The sequence below is a fragment of the Telmatherina bonti genome (genome assembly GCF_933228915.1).
Source record: "Telmatherina bonti genome assembly, chromosome: 10".
NCBI classification, from domain to species: Eukaryota; Metazoa; Chordata; class Actinopteri; order Atheriniformes; family Telmatherinidae; genus Telmatherina; species Telmatherina bonti.
In genome coordinates, this window is record NC_136628.1 from 28671866 (window position 1) to 28692417 (window position 20552).

At 38.4% G+C, this 20552-nt stretch overlaps 2 protein-coding genes across 2 annotated transcripts in view; both read left to right on the forward strand.

Annotated features, from left to right (window-relative positions):
- Nucleotides 1–2050: 2050 nt before the first annotated feature.
- aspa (aspartoacylase) lies at nt 2051–10403 on the forward strand (the record flags this gene model as incomplete). The annotated part of the gene is made up of 6 exons (XM_079248084.1): nt 2051–2292; nt 4294–4489; nt 7082–7175; nt 8510–8617; nt 9939–10048; nt 10212–10403. The coding sequence occupies 6 exons, from the start codon at nt 2051–2053 to the stop codon at nt 10401–10403; spliced, it is 942 nt and encodes a 313-aa protein (XP_079104210.1).
- Nucleotides 10404–13879: 3476 nt separating this feature from the next.
- Nucleotides 13880–20552, forward strand: part of abr (ABR activator of RhoGEF and GTPase) — a 118182-nt gene continuing 111509 nt past the window's right edge. Inside the window, exon 1 of the mRNA XM_079247554.1 lies at nt 13880–14851. Within this exon, the coding sequence (XP_079103680.1) occupies nt 14053–14851 (799 nt within the window). The 5' untranslated portion in view covers nt 13880–14052. The remainder of the gene's footprint in view (nt 14852–20552) is intronic.

Consider the following 20552-nt stretch of genomic DNA (forward strand, 5'->3'; position numbering starts at 1 on the left):
ACAGAATGCAGTGATTTGAAAGTAGTTTAAACTGCATTTAATTGAAAGTATTTATTTATATTCTCTTATGTTTTTATTTTGATGACAGCGTTACAGTTTTAACAGCAGCATCTTCACCTTGAGGGGGCTCCAGTTGAGGAGGTGTGTTGCTAATGTTTTCAAAGTTAGATGTTCTCCAATTTTTTTTTAACCAAATGCAGGGTTTCAGCTGCTTTGTTGTATTTATGTATTATAATTTTTTGTATCTTTTTATGATATGACAAGTCCAAGCCCATGCAGCAAAACAGGATATCGCCTTGATGCCTCAAACTTCTGTCTTAAATGGGATCTTTCAATTGAGCACCCTGATGTTCATCATGGAGACATGCTGTATTAAATGTAGAATACGATTTGGCCTTGCCTCACTGAAATAATCAAGGCTTGGAATATTTAAATTGCAGCATATCTTGCTCCAAATTCTGTATATTGTTCAGCATTAAAGTTGAATTCAAAGGTGAGCAAGTTAGCAGCACTGATTGCTAATCCACCAATTCCATCTCTCCCACATGCTATCCTAGATGCTGTGTGGTGTTCTGAAACCTGATGAACCCTCTACTCTTCAACCCAGTGTGCACATCATGTCTGATTTAAAAAAAGAAATTTAAAGTTTTATTTAATCAGACCACAAGTGTTTAACACTGAACAACAGTCCACTTTTAATCAGTTTGAGGAAGAATATGTCACTTCCAGATTTTTATCCACTGATCTTCATTCCCTGCATTGTTGAGTTTTGAAGACGTGCTGTTGTGATGAGCTGTGTTTACTTAGTGTTGTTTACAGAAGTGCTCCCAAAAATGTACAAAATACAGTCTGTTTAGAAAAGCTTTCCTGGCTGAAAATCAGTAACAAAACATATTATAAGTGTGTGTGTGTGTTGTACCATTATTTGTAGCAACTGTAAATATTTGTAATATTATGATACAGCCCAATAATTTTAATGAATTTCCACAGAAGATCTGTACGATTTTCAGATTATTATTATTGTTGTTGTTTTTCCTGTCATTACTCACTGTTTGTATTGTCTTTAACAGCTTCCAAACGTTTTTGGTTCAAGCTTTCCTCACTGCATTAGATCAAATATTATAAGCTGCTCTTAAAAGAAGTAGGTGACCTCTGGAATCGACGAGGGTCCGGTATTTTATATGGCAAATACTTTCAGTTTGAAGGCTCATGTGTTTGCTCTTTCCTGGGAATCTATTGCTTTACAGCAATGTCTGCTTAAATAGCTTGTATTGAACTGTTCGGACTTTTACATTAATGTGACTTAGGCTTATCAGCCACACAGGTATTTTAAGGAGAAAATCACCAGAGCGACCCAACTGTTTGATAGACTCTTAAGTAGCCTAGCCAATGCCGGATTATCCAATGGGCATTATGGGCACAGGCTCAGGGGCACACGCCCACTTGGAGCCCATGTGGGGGCCCACGTAAGGAAAACACCAGCAGTTTGGACATAAAACAAAATGTACATAAAAGCAGAGACGTTACGCCACAGTATCCAGTGTGTTGCTATTGGTCCCACTGGCTGAGAGAAGTTAGAAATGTCGTTTCACAGTGTATCATTCACAATTTTCCCAATGTTGCGGTGGGGAAGGGGGCCCCTAGAACACGCTGGGCCCACGGGCCTGTGCACTTTTAATCCGGCCCTGAGCCTATCTCCCATTTATGTCAAATTGGTTTATTTAGGAAAAGCCACACCGTAAGTAACGTATTTAATCAAGTCTACCTCGTCTGTCTAGTTTAACTCAGTGTACTTTCAGGTTTTTGTTTTCGTTTTAAAAAGTGGTCTGAACTAGCCTAGTTATCTAGCGGTTAAGTAACGTGAGACGTTACGTCCCATTTGACGTACGGTGACCGGTCACAACAAGCGAACGGTCACGTTACGTAAAGGCAGGCACAGTTTCACCCGGCATTTAAAACGGCGAAGCCCCGGCTGGAAACTTTTCATCCACCCTCAGAGCAGCGTGTGTGCAGCATCCACACCGAGCGGCACAGCTTCCAGCGTCCAGACATGTCCTCTAACAACAACATCGCGCGCCTTACCGAAGCGAGAAAGGTGGCAATCTTCGGAGGGACGCACGGCAACGAGATGTCAGGTGTGACGCTTGTAAATCTCTGGGTGAAGAACAGCGCCGAGGTACAGAGGAAGGGAGTGGAGACCAAACCTTTCATCGCCAACCCGAAGGCTGTGGAGAAGTGCAGCAGATATGTGGACACGGATCTGAACCGAGCCTTCACCCCGGAAAACCTCAGGTATTCATACCTGCACAGCATCGCTGCTGCCTCCTGTCATTAGAAGACAACGGGAACTTTTGCTTTAATGACACTCATCCACTAAGCAGTCTGATTTGTATTGTTTTTATATATTTAAATGAATGCAGATTCCGTCACTACTAGCGGATAGTCCAGTGCTGTCATAATTATTACGCAAGCTTCACATTTAGTGGAAAATGTTATTGACAGCGAAATTACGCAACATTATTGACACTGTGACGTGCGCGCTTTACCAGACTAGTGGAGGAGAGCTTATGTGGATCAATAAACACAGCATAATGCATCCACTAGGTAGCCTAAATCCACTACAAGTCGATTTACACTCTTGTAGTCACGTTTCCATCAGTGTTAGTATCGCAGGTGGGACTGTTTACCACGAGACGTGTCTGCTTCAGTACCCAATAACAGCAGAGCAGCGTGTACCCTCCTACACCGCTTCAGCTGACTGCCAGCCTGCAGGAAAAACGTGAGCGAAACGTGACCGGGTGCTTTAAGACCATTTTTTTTCTTCCTTTCTTTTCGGGAACACCAAAACGGAACATGACGTCTTACGCAAGCGCCCATGTCATAACACTGTGATATCACACACAGGAGGTTTGTTATTGTGGATGAATAGCAGCACATTGTGTAATAATTTATTTTATGGATACTAAAGATCTCAACCGTTAATATTCCGTTTAGCTCTTTAAAATATGCTATATAAACCTAAATTGATCAAAAAGTCTCCCAATGTAAGCTTTTAAATACTAAAAACATGAATACCTGAGCAGATAGGTACCAACTTTTATTTAAAATAGCCTGAACAGGGAGTAGAAGACATTACATAAAAATCCTAAAATACAATAATATGTCATAATTTAGAGTTTAGATCCTTATTCCCTACAATTTACCTCTATACTGTGATTGTGAAGTTAAAAGGCAGCTCTTTTTCAGGGATCAAGGACTAGCAGTCATACAGCTTTTTCAGATCAGGGATTAAAAGCCATTTGGTTTATTTTACTACTCTTAATTCCTAAAAGACATATTTTTAACCCCAAAAAAAGCAAAACACTTGTCCTACTTTCAGACCAATATCCAATACTTCTGATCTGCTTCACAATAAATGACAAAAACATTGCACATTTATGTTTTTATTTCATGTTATCTTATAATACAGACTTCATATGTAAAGGCTACTAAAAGAAAAAACACAAAGTGACGCTGACAACTCTGGTTGTTTGAGGGAAATGTTCCGGGATCAGCCTGCAGATGTTCGTTGATCTTAAAAGATTGTCTAAGATCCTTTTGACTCCCCAGCTTGCACACCATTCAGCGTCTCGGAGGGCAACATATAAGAAGATTAAACTGTGTCCAGCTCTTTCTGAAAACAGCTTTTGATCTACTTTTTTCAGCTCAGATAAGCCCAAACTCCACACTCGCTTGTCTGTCAGGTGAGGATGCTTGTGTACTAATGTTCTGGCGGTCCAGACAATACTAGACAGGTGTTGAAAACAAGGTCTAAAGAGCAGATGGGACAATATGCAGAGAAGAGCTGCTTTTGGAGAATGACCTAGACCACTGGGTATTTTTTTTAAATGCTTTAAAAGAGCTGGGAGAGAAAAAGGAGGAGGGGGCAGAGGGGCTGTTCTTATTCGGTGGTCTGAACATGATGGATAGAAATTTAGCCTGGGGGATAAAACACTTCTCTAGGATCCCTTAGTGCAGACATGCAAGACGAATTTCATCTGAACTCTTCATAAGGAGGCAACATATAACCCACCTCTACAACAGATACACAATATCTGCTTGCTTTTCCTATTTTCTCATGTCCCGTTGTTCGGTACAGTTGATGTATTAACTAAAATGTTCCAAACACCGTGACACACACTCGAATAACTAATTGACAAGCCTCATGCTTCGCGGTTTCTTCAGATGAAATGTCTGATAAGATATGACTGTTATGGCGCCTGACTGCTTTCTTTGTTCGCATGTTGCGTGCAGTGCCTCAGGAGGTGATGAGCTGCCCTATGAGGTGCGGAGAGCTCAGGAGATCAACAGGATATTTGGGCCCAAAGGAAGCCCAGAGGCCTACGATGTCATCTTTGACCTCCACAACACCACATCCAACATGGGCTGCACTCTGATTTTAGAGAGCTCCAAGGATCACTTCAATCTGCAGATGATGAACTACATAAAGGTGACAGCCTTTGACTTTGTCTTTACACGTCACACTATAAGTAGAGCAGTGTACTGTGGCCAGGATCTTTTATCACTATTTTTCGATGAGTGATTTTATTTTTAAAGCTTACTTCCACATGTCACTCAGACCTAAACATTATATCTTGCTGCACATGAACTATACACACCTTAGCACATGTTTTTCTTTAAAAGGGAAGCGTAAACCATCATGACCAGATAGATTTCCTCCAAGCACTTTTGAAGTCAATGTTTAATGAAACTGGATGTCATTTAAGGGGTTCAGTTAACTTTTCTAACTAATATAATAACTAAGCTTTGTTATTAAATGCTGGGAAAGCATCCACCATCAAAATACAGCAGAGGACTTTGGTTGTGATGCGGTTTGAGAAGAAAACCTCACAGCCCTTAAGTAGATTTGCTTGATTTAAAAAAACAATCTCCTTAAGCTATCTATGAAAAAATGTATTTTTACTTATTAAGTGAAATTTTTTTGTTGTTTGTTTTAATATTATTATTAATAATAATACATTTTTCTTTATAGATTGCTTTTAAAATCACTCACATACTTTACACAGGATAAAATCATTTTAAAAAGCAATACATTCAAAACACATCCTCTTATAATAATAATTTGAGATCATTAAAATCAATAAAGGCAAATCAGAAAAGATAGGTTTTAACTATGTTAGGTCAGAGCGATCACAGATGTCTTTGAGGGATGATTTGCAGAGAGGGGTGTGGAAAAAAAAAGTTTGTTCCCCCCATTTTGTTCAGTTGTTTATCTTGAATAGTGTTAATTGAGGCGCCTTGTTTATTTAGTTATGATGAACTCTTAGAAGGGTTTTCTAAATTATAAAGTATTTTTTTCATTTGATTTTTAAAAAAAAAAAAAAGATCGTTCATCTATCGTTCATCTATTTTATCTTATTACAATTTATAGTTGACACATTTAAAATCCTTTAAAGAATGCTTTTGCATTTTTTAAATAAAATCTAACCTGATTGTTAATGTGAGAAGTCACAGTTCAAAACTCCTAAAATCTGTAGTTGATGTCGTCATGTTTTATTACTGTGTTAAACATGCACACACAGTGTACATAATAATATGAGCTAAAGCTGCATACGCTCAGCTTTAATGTGACAGGTATTCATTTCAAATTTGGAGGAAATAAATTGAAATATAAAAGTTCTTTAAAATGTAGAATAAACATTCATGGACTCAAATGTAAAAAGATGTTTGACTTTGATGCCTCATTATTTTATGAACATGTATGGATTATTCCATCATCACTACTTAATGTTCACGTTTCAGAGATTAATCCATGTGTGCTATTTATAACTGAAAGCTGTTGTGTGACCCCATGATAACACAAATGAGCACAATCATTTTTATTCTGTGAAATGAAAGTCAGCTGGCTGCACTGAGAAAAATACTGATTAATGTCATAATCAAAGTGAGGTAGAGCTGCAGACTTAATCTTTAATGTTAATATGGTGGCACGCAGCTGATCCCCTGATGAGGAATTTACTCATTTGCAAAGTTTGCAAAGTGGTTTTAGTGCCATGAGAACAGATTATCTAGAGTACAGCGTACATCATTAACATTAAACTAAAATATTAAAGGCTATTTGGAGATTATAAAGGACCATACTGGAAAGCTTGCCTTGACTTTTTCTCCTTTCCTGATGTGGCCAGTTAAATGCAAACATAATGTTTTCACTTGATGTGTAATCTTCAAAAACCTCACTGGCATTTCAGCACCAATAGGATTGACACTAACTTCATTCATTTTCTATACTGTTTAATCCACTTACGGGTCGCAGGGAAGCTGAAGCCTATCCCAGCAATCATCTGGCGAGAGGCCTGGTGCACCCTGGACTGGTCGCCAGTCCATCACAGGGCCGAAATTGCCTTTAGAAGAGCTTTATGGGATGTATTATCTTTCCTGTTTTGGTGTGGGTTTGAACTTTACCTTCTTTAGTGGAACTCTAAGAAGCAGAAGCCTATCAGTGTCTTGAAGATATCAATGTTAGTGGTGAATTCTTTTGTCTCCAAATGAGATCTCATCCATGTACGTTGCTTTTTGACCAAGCCAGAAAGCTTCATCTTCTCTAAACTGAAATAGAAACCGCGATGAGCAGCAACAGGGAAGAAAACCGGAGCCAAAAATAACACGGAGTTCTTGTTACTGAATGACAGAGCTGGTGAGAAACTTGTCCAAGAGTTTTAGGAAAAGGAGCTGCTGCTGCACAGCTAGGTAGAAGATTAACATCAGCTTAACTTCTCTCACGCTTGGTGTAACATCAGCAAGCAGCAGTTGCTAGATGACCAATTGCATCATTTTTTAATCACTGTTCTGTCAGTGCTTTTGGTTTAGATGTTGGATTCTTAAGGGATTTTCTTTATCAGACACAGAGATCAAATTAAGTGTAGCTGCTGTTACTGATGTACATGATAAACTACTAGTTTTCTACTTGTTTCATGCACATGTTCTCTTTGCATCAGTGTGTTAGTGTAGATGAAGTTCTCCATCGTGCCTCTTTTATATATCTGCACCTGACATCTTGTTCTTGTTGGTTTTTATGTTTCAGAAAGCCATCGCTCCCGCCAGTTGTCTTGTTCTGCTGAACGAACACCCTCTGCTAAAATATTCCACCTCACGCTCTGTAGCCAAGCACCCTGTTGGTGAGTTTCTGTTTCAGCAAGATTCCTCTGAAAACATGGCAGGGGTGCACTTAGGAACTCGGGACACAGAGAGATAGTTTTTCTTCTTTGTTTTGTTTAAAAGTAGAGGCATCGTGGGAGTTGAGCACAAGCTCTGGATTTTTTTTTTCTGTAACAATACATGAAATGCAGGAGACTGTAGTGGTAAAGATTATTCTGTGGAGCAATGAGCAGCATCTGTCAGTTTGAATCTCTGAGAGGAAGGTCGTTTTCTTCTTCTATTTATCTATTTGTAATTGTTTTCTTTTTGTCACTTTCAGTGATTCTGTGTTCTATGATGATTTTTTTTCCCGACCCTCTCCCAGTGTTTATTTTTATGTTCCTTTCTCAAAGGTTGGTGGTAATCCATCAAAAGTAGTGGGTTTTCTAAAATGCGGTATAAACAAGACTGAACCCTTTGACATCGCCAGCAGCAGTGGGTGTATCCTCTGTGCTCTGGAGGCTACAGTGTATTTAGAACTGGTCCATTAGCTGTCTGAGCTCCAAGCCTGTAACTGTGAAAGCATAAATGAATTGAGTTTTGCTTCATCCTGCAAAGACACATTCATTCATTTACGTATGCACTTGTAAATTCTAGCATGGACAAATTGATATTAATATTACTACAAACATAACATGTAGAATAGTTCGTTATTATAGTAAAACATTTAATCTATTTCAACATATTTTTGCATTTAAAACCTTTCCTTCAAAATGCTCTTTTGTTTTTATACTTTTTTTGTTGTTGTTTTTTAAATTCTTTCTTTTTCCAAATCTCTGTTTTTAATTTTGTGCTCTATGTCTGCTTATAGTAATCCTTTATTTGTAAAAGTTCTGCTTATGTGCCATTTTCTCGCTTTATGATTGTTTTGAGTCACTTTTGTGGTCATTTGAAATCTCTGTTACCACTTTAATTGTGTTTGTGCCTTTGTGTTTTGCTGTCAGACTGTGCCATTGGTGACTACACCATCTGTCCTTTTCTCCTGGTTATAATAATTAAAATATTTATCGCAGATAAGCTCAGTTAAAGCCACTGAAAGGCTGTATAAATACGTATCAGCATTTGTACCTTGGTAAAGTTAAAAAAAAAAAAAAAAGATACTTTCTCTGAAGGATTTAGTAAACATGATCTTCAGTGAGGATGCATAAGTATGTACTGCATATTGAATATCCAGATGTCTCTGAGCTTACAATTGGTCCAATCAGTTTGCTGCATATAACTAACAATCTCCTATCCTGCAGGGTCCTTATTTACAGCATCAGTTCAGTTGGCAGGATTTTTTTTTTTTATCTATCTTCTGTGTGTTTCGTTCCAGGACTGGAAGTGGGTCCTCAGCCTCAAGGTGTTCTGAGGAGTAACATCTTCGAAGCCATGAGAGTAATACTGAAACATGCCCTGGACTTCATCGAACTCTTTAACGAAGGTAGGACTTCAGAGGTCATGTTAAAAGTCCCCTTACGTTTTCCTGTACGGCAACAACACCAGGCCGTGACATGAGACTTTAAAGGTTTACTTCCTTCCAACTAAAAGTCGCTTATGCAGAAGCACTTAATGAGCTCATGTTTCCTTAAAGAAAAATTATAAATAGAAACAGAACTAAGAGACAACTAACGTCACGAGTTATTGTTTGCTGCGTTCTAGAAAATGAGTTGTTTACAGTCATGCCAGCATCCGTACGACGAGAAGCATTTTGCGACAACAATCCCTATGGGTGACTGACTCATCCAGTTGTACCCAGATCTCTAAGTTTATCTACATCTGGCTCATCACGCTGCTGCTTTGCCTCTCTTCTTCCTCCTGAAGGCACAGAACAGTGTTTAGATGCGAGACTGTGCCCCGTCTTCTTACGTAAGCAAACAGTCTGCGCCAAGTCTGAGTTGCAGTCTGGTTTCCCCTGACTGTCTTGCTGCTGAATGGCCTGTTTGTCAGGGTGTTGGTCAGTTTCCATCTTGTTAAGAGTTTGAGTGCCAATGGTTCGGTAATCTCCTGTTATGGGGCCACACTGAAGCTAATGAATACTCCGGCCTGGTGATGAATCGAAGTTCCTGCACTTTGAAGCTGAACAGCATGACCAAACGACTCCTTTAGCAACTAGGAACCTTTGTTTTTCCCTGAAAATGACTCGCTTTGCAGAAAAATCACCACAATGACTCATGAGAACACTCTGTGAATGAAGCATTTGTCCTTCTTGTGTTTTGTTTCCGTTTGCACTTCATTGCAGATTAATGCTTTTGCAGGTAAAATTGTTTACACAATAATTTAGTTTCAAGAGCATTTTAGCTTTGCCCAACATCAGCAAACATCCTGTGTGGTTCTGAAGCTTAACCAGAGCCATTTTCAGATGGTGTGAAACTGTCCAACTTCTTATAGAGCAGCTCTTTTTAAGATCTGATTATTAGTGGCGACGCTTTAGACTCACCTGGAAAATTAAAGTTGCACATAAAAATACAAAGCTATAACTAGCTGTATTTATCAAAGATCAAAGATACTTTATTCATCCCCAAGGGGAAATTCAAAATCAACACAGAAAAAGTCACCTAAACTATTTATTTCTTTAACCATATTTATATTTTTTTTGTTTCCATTGTTAGTCTTCTGATATAATTCAGAATTTCATGCCATGCTTATTTTTATATCAGGATCCAACAAGTTTATTTTTGCATGATGTTGTATAAATCACACGACATTAATATATAACCTTAATCCTACATTCAGAATATATCTGTTTTCTGTGTGTTGTTCAGGCATGGAGTTCCCTCCCTGCACAGTGGAAGTCTTTCGGGTCTCAGAGAGGATCGACTATCCCAGAGATGCCAATGGAAACATCATCGCCATGGTTCACCCCAACCTGCAGGTAAAAAAAAAAAATCAACTGACTAAATAATTTCATCCTATAAACATACGTTGTTATGAAAGTGGAAAGGAACCTACTTCAGATGATGTGAAAGTATATTGTTTTAGCTTGAGGAACAGACTAGAGTTACTTTCCCTGCAGTCATTGCTTGTTGTTGTTTCAGGACTGTGACTGGGAGCCGCTGAACCCCGGTGACCCAATGTTCCAAACGTTTGACGGAAAGACCATCCACTACCAAGGCTCTGGGACTGTCTACCCCACTTTTATTAATGAGGCAGCATATTATGAGAAACAACAGGCATTTGTAACCACCAGGCGAGAAACCTTGGCTGCAAGTGCCATCAGAAAAGCATGAAAAGTGCTGCGTAAGGCGAACAGAAGGCTAAATGTGTTCGCCACTGCAGAAATCTGCGTGTAGATTTTGCACTTTGCTTTGCCAGCAAATGACAGTCTGAGCATAATGACTAAATACCATCTTTTACACTTTGTTTTAGGCTTTTTTATGCTTTTACTATCAGAAAAATTAATCAACTATGCAAAGAATATTTGTGGAAGCTTTGCAAAGAGTCACTGTGACAGTCTTTGATGTAAAGACTGTGTTGTGTTAATTATTTATAAAACTTTTACTTTAAAAAAAAAAATCTATTTACATCAGCTGATCTTTTTTAATATTAAAGGTCAGGCCTAATCATTAATGGTTTGCAAATCATTCTCAACACTCTTATTTAGTCTCTTACTACTGCTCAGGAAGGCCCTAGAGGATCATAACCTGCAACTTTTGACCCAAAACTGTTGTTGTTTCCTTCTAGAAATATATTTGTAACATCTCATGGGGTGTGTTGTGTGGCCTTTGATACTACCTACTTGTAACTCCAGTGGTTGCATCTGTGGTGCTGTCCTATTGTTGCCTTATTAAGGGTTTCTGAACTTGCACAAGAAATTAGGAAACTATATGTTGAAAAACAACATTATTTTGATAAGAAATGTGTGTGTTGTTCTCCTCTACACAAACTAGTGACATTGTGAGACCTTTTTGTAGTCTTATATGTGTCTATTTTCATATACTTGTACTGTATGTTTGATTTAATGTGTTATATGACTTGTTATATGATGGAAAACTGATGTTCTTTCTAATGTTTTTACTTCTCTTGTGTCATTATGTGTCTTAATGTAAGTCATTTTTCAATCAGCAATATTTCTGTGACCACCGTTTATAAATAGTTAAGAACTGTGGAAATGATCCATTAAATAAATGTAGTATTGTTCTGCATGAGGCTTTGTTTTTATTTAATAATGAATAATATTAGTTTCTTTTTATGCATTTATAGAAACAAATGCCCAAAAGAACACAATTCGTTTATATTGCCAGCTCAGGGTTAAAGTATAAAGCAGTAATTAAGGGATGTCAGCCATGTTGGATATATAGACTCTGGGTTGTGGCAAGTTTTATTAAAATCCACTATTTAACCATTACTAACTTGTAAAGTTTAAAATATCTAAACCTCCATGGTAAGTTCACAGATTTGCCACTGACTCTCTAATGTCTGTTAATGTTAGCAGGCAGCCACAAGATGGCATCACACAACCACAGGAAGAAGCGTGCGCCGCATCAGCATGAAATACAATAACAAAAACCTTTTAAAATTGTTTTTTACATTTGCTAATGGATGTTCACACCTTTTGCTTTTTAATTGTGTTGTGCATGCCATTCCAAATGCTTATCAGGTCTTCTGACTTCTTACCTCAGACATGTTGAATATCATTTCTCACAATAGCAGGTGTTGCTCTCTAAGTAGTCATCAAAGCATGCACGCGCAGTTTGGTGTGTTTACTGTGACAGCAAAGATTGTAATTACAGCATAGCTGGAGATTGTGTTCCAAGTCTTTTGTCATCATTAAAAATCTCAGGTATCCAAGACATCTGGATTTGAAAGGGAAGTGAAAGACGTTGAAGGGTGTAGTGCAGGAAGAGTTTATCACCCTGGAGGTGTTATCTAATCTTTTTATACATCACAGAGAAAACACAACAGCAAACACAGATGTTGTGTATAATGTATGACGGAAAAGATCTTGTAACTCAGTACTTTGTCTCGTGTATGTTTAATTTTATCTGCGTAGTCAGACTCACTCATTTGGCTTGAGGAGTTTTGTTATTTCAGCTGAACAGCCATGGTTTTGCACTTCACCAGCTGATATATTAGGTACCCAGAAACATTTCTGGATTCATCCATTAGTAATCAGGTTTTTAAGAAATGCTTTGGTTTCATGACTACATCCTGGTACTTTCTAGTGTATTTATTACAGCAACCAAGTCAGAGTTCTCAAGCCAGCAATGAGTGCCAATCAATGATTATTGAGAGCTTTTAGTGGTGTGATCTTTCAGTTCTAGGCAGGAATCCAAATGGACACTCAGAAATTCCCAGTGTTCATCTGTGCCATCTCTCTCTCTCGCTGATGAAAACCATCATCCTCATTGTGTAGGATTACATCTGTCTTACTGGAAGTCTGCTGCTCGGCAGATTACCAAATAGTTGCATCTGGACATGACTGCATGGATTCTGCACAGAGCAAACAGATAATATTTTAGGTTTACTTCTTTTAGCACTCTAGAGATGATGTATATCAATATGAAAATCACAATGAATGAATGTTTTCAAGGTAAGATGTTTGGACATTTTTCTATTGCTGAACGTAAAAGTAGTGAAATAGTGAATGCAGTGTAAATGTTTGTACAGCTGAGAGGGTTGAGCATGCTGACCATTTATCAGCGCAGATTTTGTTGCAGTTTTGAAGTTGTAGAAGCCAAACCAAGCAGAAAAACAAGGCAGTGATTAGCTAAGCTTTTAGCTTTATGTGGATAAATAAAAAGCTTATAATTGTGCTCAGAACAAGTAAGATGTGTTTCATCGAAGCCTGAAAAAAACAAGCACAATCAGAATGTGTCTTCATGATTAATCTGAATCTTGCTTAATATGAAACAATGGGAATCACCAACTGCAGGGAAGGAAACTTGTCACAGACCCACTGGTGATGCGTTTGAGATTTTTTAAAGTTATTTTCAGAAAATGCTTGTTGATATAATGAAAATATTAAGTAACATAACTTTTCTATGAAAAGGTGATGAAGCTTAACAAAAAAGAAATTTTCCAGTGACGTATAAACACCTTAAAATGTGCCTAAAGTACAGCATGTATTAAGTTATTTAAATTCATTGTTAGGGTGTATAATAACAGAACAGACGTTCATCTGTCTCCTCTCTAAATTAAAATTGCACATTGTTGTGTAACCACAAGGCGAAGCCTGTCAGAGCAGTTTGAACTTAAAGAACATTGCATTGCATGTTGTCGTAATTAAGTGTATTATGAAATGTGACATAAATTAAACGTAGCACTCAAATAAAACCAGAAATACATTTAAAAAGAATACAAGTCTGATGTAAAATACATTTTTAAAAATAAAAATTCTAATAATATAACTCTTTTATGTAACTATTCTTGCAGCAGGATGATTTGGGATTGCGATTTTTGCTCTTTAATTATCCCTTGTTGAAGTGTTATAGTTTTTAAAACACATTTTTTATTTTTATTTGACCGTAAATTGATTTAACATTTTAAAATCTGCGATAACCTCAACCTCGGTATGGTAATTTGCTAAGGTTTCTTCATGGTATACTATCAGCGCAGAGCCTGTGGAGAAGAACTTATCCTTTGTCCCAGTTGCACTTGAACGCAGCACGGCTGGATACAGGAAGTCTCGAAACTTTTCAGCCTAGTGGCAAACTTGTTATCCGCATCTCTTGGCGCTCACGCACGCACGCTGCTGGTTGTGTTTGTGAGTAAGGATGGTTTGTGAGTGGTGAAGTTGATATCGAGAGACATTTTTATTTCCCTGGAACACGGAGGGGAGAGGAAAGGTTTGTTTATGTGACTGAAGACAGAGCTGTTCGCTCCAGCGTTTCTATCTGACTGCGGGTGGCGGAAAGAAAGCCCTGGGAAGACATCAAGATGTGGGAACAGGAGGAATTTGCAAAACACTGGAGGAATGAATTCCCCGACGGAGAGGTGCCCCAAATGGACTTAAAATCAGTAGAGGACATTGAGTCTGAACTAGAGTCATGTAAAGCCAACCTGAAGAGGCTCCAGAAGGCTCTGGCGGAGGAGAAATTCAAGGCGATTTACCTGCAGACCACCATGTCTCGACAGAAGAGTTACGACCCGGAAAGGTTTGAAGGCAAAGATGAAAATTGCAACGCCGAAACGTTTGCCTTTTCTAAGACTGGAATTAGAAAAGTGTTGGGACGAAACGATGAAGTGGAGCGGACCAAGGTGTCAGACCCCGGCGGAGCGAGGCTCCCCGCTGCAGGCAGCACAGCGGGACTCAGCAGCTCCTTCAGCCGGGAGCGGGCCAGGTTCAGCGGCAAGACAGGTAAGCCCGTACCCATCCCTGTCCCGCCGGTGAAACTCAATTCTCACAAGGCCCTTGTCATCACCCCTCAAACGAACGACAACGACGAGAGCAGCGACCGAGAATTTGAGGACATGGAGCTGAATGAGAATTTTGTCAGGATTAACTTGTTGACGCCGAAGACTGCCGGCAGCTGCAGCAAGAGGACGTCCAGCATCCCCCGGGACAGCCACCGGCCTTTCCGCCACAGCAGGGACTTTGACTCCGGAGATCACGGCAGACTGTCCCCGTCCTTTCCGCAGATTCAGCGCAGAGCCTCGCGCGGCTCCGGGTGCAGCACCCCTGACAGGAGGAGTGATGGGTATCTGAGCTCCGACCATGACGACTCGTCTTCTCCAGGTAAAAGCCTACCTGCCACGCCTGATATTAGTAAATCAGATTGGTGAAGGAGTAGTGTACCACGACAATCACTGACACGTTGCAATGCCAAAAAGTCAAGAGATTTGACATGTAATTAAGGTGGGAAAAAAATACAAAAACATCCTGACATCATTACCTAAATGCAAAGGCGCCATATGGGGTTAGGAAGATTTTAAGGGCCCCACGACTTGATAGGGGCCCCAAAAGATGTACAAACCACATAAGAAAATCATTAAACCTTCATTTTAAAAAAAAGCTTGCAATAAAATATAGCATTAATATAAACTAATAAACCATTTATATTAAAATAACCTAGTTTGATGTATGCACTGTGATTCAACCCTTTATCGAGCACTCAATGAAATACCTTCAAATTAGAAATTTTAACTTAAAATTGTCCTTCTAGTATGAACAAAGACCTCCATTCTGTTGATACAAAAAAAAGAAATAGTTTCATGCTGACTATGAAAAGGAACAAAGTGATACAAAATAGTCACTTGCCCCATAAAGGGTTAAACACAGCCCTAGATCTTTATTATACCCATGAAAAGCTTTTCTTTTCTTTTCTTTTTTTTTTTTTTAAATCAGCTTGAAGCAATTAAAGCAAAAATGAAAATCTATGAAGTGGTGGGGTCTCTACCATTGTCTTTCATGGAGCCCCAAATTCCTGGTGGCACTCCTGCCTAAATGTTACACTTGACGGAAGTAACGCCTTTTGCCTTTATGTCTGCAGCATAACTTACACTTATGTAGATGCCACTGGTGTGTACAGCATGTTAGTTATGTGAAGTTGTCTGCATTAGATAACCTTATCTGGTCTTATCCTTGAGGAACTGTGGTCTGAAATGTTAAAACAGAAGTCTCAATATGGCCTAATCGGTGCTGCATTGTAGTTTTGAAAGCAATCAGATATACTTTGATGTATTCTGTGATTATTATACTCAGTGTTATTTTCTGCATTTGTAATAGTTATCTCAGAGCTCTTCACCCTTCTGGTGCACTGTCAGATTGATGCTGTTTGATGTAACATCCTGTGAATTAAGTGCCAGGTGAAAACCCACACAGTCTACCACACACTTGATGACTGTGAAATTAGCAACAAGATACAGTTTGGCTCATTTTATTTAAAACAAGAATAATAAAAAAAAAAGATTATCAGTTTCCCAATAAATAAATAAATAAATAAAAAAAACAAAACCCCAACAAGGTTCCCTTTTTAAATGCAAAGATAAAACCCAGACTAGCAAGATGGAAACAGAATAATGAATTTGGGTCTAGATTTAGTCTCTAGTTTAAACTACATATTGATATGGAAAAAATAATCTAGCTTGATGCTGTTGTGAGGACATGATATCTTATGGATCTGTTCAGATCGTAGCCATTGTGATCATCGAGGGCGAGACCACTGGAGCTCCCTAAATTAGGGCAGGCCAAGGTCCATACTGCAGCCACTGGGCTGCAGTGCAGGACCCCCACCATTCAGACGATGGTCAGTCATCATAACAACTACCTTGCAGACTGAGCAGATGTATCCCTCTCGGTGGAGGATCATTTAAGGAGAAATACTGGGGTTGAAGATTTTAGACAATAAGATCAAGTTAAAGCAACAAGGATAAAATAATGTTAATAAAAATCTAAGATGATATTTAAAATAAACAGAAAAGTAATACAATTAAGTTATTAGTGAAAATAAATCTATCTAATTATCATATGGCCCTGCGATGGACTGGCGAGCTGTCCAGGGTGTACCCTGCCTTAAGCCCGAAGACTGCTGGTATAGGATCCAGCTTCCCTGCCACCCTGAATTGGATTAAGCAGTTAGGAAAATGAATAAATGAATAATTATCATATGAAATATATGTGTTTGTTTATTTATTTCAAGCGTAAGTTTAACAGGCAGGTTTACAATAATGTTTATCAGAAGCCAGCAGTTTCAAACTTAATTTTTTTACACAGTAAACAGGCTGTAGACTTGAATTCAGTTAACTGTACAGCTGTGGAGAGAATGACTCCACTCCAGACCACAAGATTCATACAAATGTTGGAGCATTACTTTGAGAATTCCTAAAAAAAATGTGACAGTATTGACCATGATTCTCTGTCATTTCATGAGTCAAGAGTGAATGACTAAAGATGTGAATAGATTAAGGAAGGCTTTTTGGACAGATGAAACTTTTTTTTCCCCTCACATGCTAATATTTTCCTGCTAATATTAGAGGATTATTGTAGGCTTGGTCCTAGTCACTGGATCATAATTTAATTTTCTATTGTTTTACTGATGACATTTAACGGGGGATTGGCAGGTATTAAAAAGGCTTGAAATATTTTATTAAACGAGGTAGAACTGATGGTTCTTGCCATGTCGTTGCAGTACAGAAATGTTGCTAGCAATCAAACACCAGTGCAATGAAAGCTAACGCTGCAGTTTTGTGCATGCTTAGGGGGCTAAAATGAAGTCTTTAAGAAGTACCTGAGTGGTGTGAAGACTTTTTAATGGAGCCTAAATAGAAACTGAAAGAGCAAAAAATGAAAGAAAGGAAGGAAAACCTTAAGTTTTCCAAGGAAGACACACCATTTGCCTTTCCATAGTAGCAGGTTGGGCAGCGTGTTTTCCTGGGAAAAACTGTACTTACCTTTAGTCTCTTAATCGTTTCCATCATTGTTATTACACAGGATATTTATGTTTTGCTTTGAGAGCTGGGATAATCAGTGGAAAGAGTTTAATTGTGATCACAAACAATGGAGGGTGTGTGATATTGTTGGAAGAACTGCAGATATTTTCAAGAGGCTTCTGTCCATTTGGCTCAGAAGTCCAAATTGTTAATGGAAGTAACAGCAGTCTTCAGGCTTTTTTATTTTTTTTGTCACCTTACATTTAGTTCTCTCTCTTTTTCCAGCTTGCACGTCCATGCAAGCATTTTACCAACACCAGCAGTCTTGGTCATACTGATGCCTTTGTAAAACACGGTGGAAATTAGTCGTCTGTGATATTATGGGACTTTGACGCCATTGTTCTGGTCTCTCTGGGTTTTTTTATTTTTTTTTTTATTCATTGCTGATTCACAGCACTGCTGTTGTAAAGATGAAGCTGCCTCGTTATTATTACAAGATTACTGCAAAAAGAATGGGTCTTTCCTTGATGATGTTATCTGTTCAAAAAATCATGAGGCTGTTAATTCAAATGCACTAAGTCCCCATAGTAAACTACTGTATTTCTCACAGTACAACTAAGCACATTGGAAGTTACTGTTCAGCATCAGTTTGGCAACATGATGGCTGGGCTCAGAAGGCTGTTTCCTGTTCCTTATAGCCTATAACCTATTTCTTCAGTATCTGTCAAAACGTCACCTGCACACAGATGTCTAACAACTTTACTGAAATAAAACCATTGTGGGCTTTTGTTTGATTAATTATTGGATAATGAAACTATAATAAAATATTTTGTTTCAATGACTATCTCAGTTCTCAAATATAGATTTGTCATGTCCGAGACAATATATGTAAATATTATCTGCACAATTCATCATTGGCACAAATAATGCTGGCGTGGTTTGACATACAACGAACTCTTCAAGTATAAAAAGTGTGTGTTCTTCTCTTTAGCAGAAGCCTCTTTTTATGAGTATTTTGCATGACTGTCCAACAATTTCTGCCATTACTTTACTGAAACTTCTAATCCTCATTCCAAATTTTTGTCATTGCAAAACATACAATTATTAAAGCATTGCAAGCTATCTACATAAAAATATGGTTATTTTCTTAATTTGGATTCAGTATTTAAAAAAATCACTCATCGATCGTCATAGAAGAAAGATTCAAAAGCTGCATTGATCAAAGGTAAGGCGGTTTTGAATCCCAGTCAAATCTCATGGGAGGGATTTGAACCAGACACCGCCTGCAAGAAAACCTGCAAACATTTAGGAACCAAAAGAATTTAGTTTGGAATGAGGATTAGAAGTTTCAGTAAAGTAATGGCAGAAATTGTTGGACAGTCATGCAAAATACTCATAAAAAGAGGCTTCTGCTAAAGAGAAGAATACACGCTTTTTATACTTGAAGAGTTCGTTGTATGTCAAACCACGCCAGCATTATTTGTGCCAATGATGCATTGTGCAGATAATATTTACATATATTGTCTCGGACATGAACTGCTTTCCATTAATCTGACGGCAACTGAGCATGTTTTGTCTGAATAAGTACCTTTTACTCCTCTCTAAAGACTCACAAGGACGTCGTTACTACTGTAGAGCAGACTGGTGTCACCGAATCATTTTAACATGACACAAACCTGATCTAAACACACTCACAATATCAGATAGTCGCTTACAATTGTGTTTAATTTGGCAAAGAGCAGACTAACACAGGAATTTTTCAGGGGGGTTGGTTGTATTACAAACTTGGGTTTCATTTTTCAAGCTTACTATGGAAATCTTTTTCCACTTTATTAATCCTGATATGGAAAATAGGCTACTGGAGAGCAGCATGCTTTTGATAAAGATGGGATCGCCTGGTTTTCCTGATGAACTTCTTTCTGCTTCATATTGATCTCACAGCAGAATCCACTGGCAACGCCTAATTTGGCATCCATCTTGTACCGTACCTGTACTATGAGCTCTCTTCAGTCAGTAAAAGTCAGTCTTAAATTGACTCTTGCTCTACCCTTTTTTCTCTCTCTCTCTCTCTCTCTTTCTTTGTCCAGTAACATCCTCTTGCCTGAATCAACCCTGGCATTTGTTGAAAACAGCCTGTGTGTTGATATCCAGTTGCTAGCATGTGATGCGACGCAAAAGAAAAAAAAGAGTCCAGTGAAAAAGAGTTGTGAAGTTTTTTTTTTTTTATCCAGGGTGCAGTTGGGCATCGATGGTTTCAGGAATGTACATCATAAATATTACTGTGCCATCAAAACAAGTCACGAACACCTCTTTAAGGTTAGAAAGTTACATAGTGGTACTTTCAGAAGGTGTTCTCAAGTCTTATCTTGTGCCAGTTTGTTTTACAGAAAAACATAAAGCAACAACTTACTGATTTTAGATTGTTACCTGTTGCTGTAAGAAAGCTGTAACTCCCTGAGCATCTTTAATGTTTTACTTTGGTTGGTGTTCTGCCTAAAGATGGAGAAAATGCTGTCTCCTTTTGAAGATGGAGCGTTACATGTTCCATGTGTGAAAGGGTCTCTGGAAGAACTAAAGTCTAAATGCACAGATACTTGTGAAAGCGAGATAATGATTCAGTCTAACATGAGAGTGTGAAAAAACAGATGACTTGCTTGCAGATTCTTATTTCCCCCCCCAAAACATGACAGATTACTTTTTAGCATGATGAACTGCTGCTTGAAGTCATGCATCAAAGTGTATCTCCTAACAGGCGTGGCATCACACGGTGTATCATGCAGCGAATAGGTTCATTTTCTATGACGTAATAAAAGAAGTTCAGTTTTTCCTTTACGCCAAGAGTTAATCTCTTAATATGGAAAGGAAGAAATTTTCAGTTTTTCAAAGGAATGATGATGAACCGGCATGCTGTTGTCACTTCTACTCAGAAGGTGACTGTTGAATAATACACACATTCCCCTTTTTTTTTTTTTTTTTTTTTTGTGGGTTGGCTGTTTCTCCCCATGGATGAGCAGGACTTGTTCAGGCCCGTCTTGAATAGCATGTGCAGTGGGGGAACTATGAGCTTG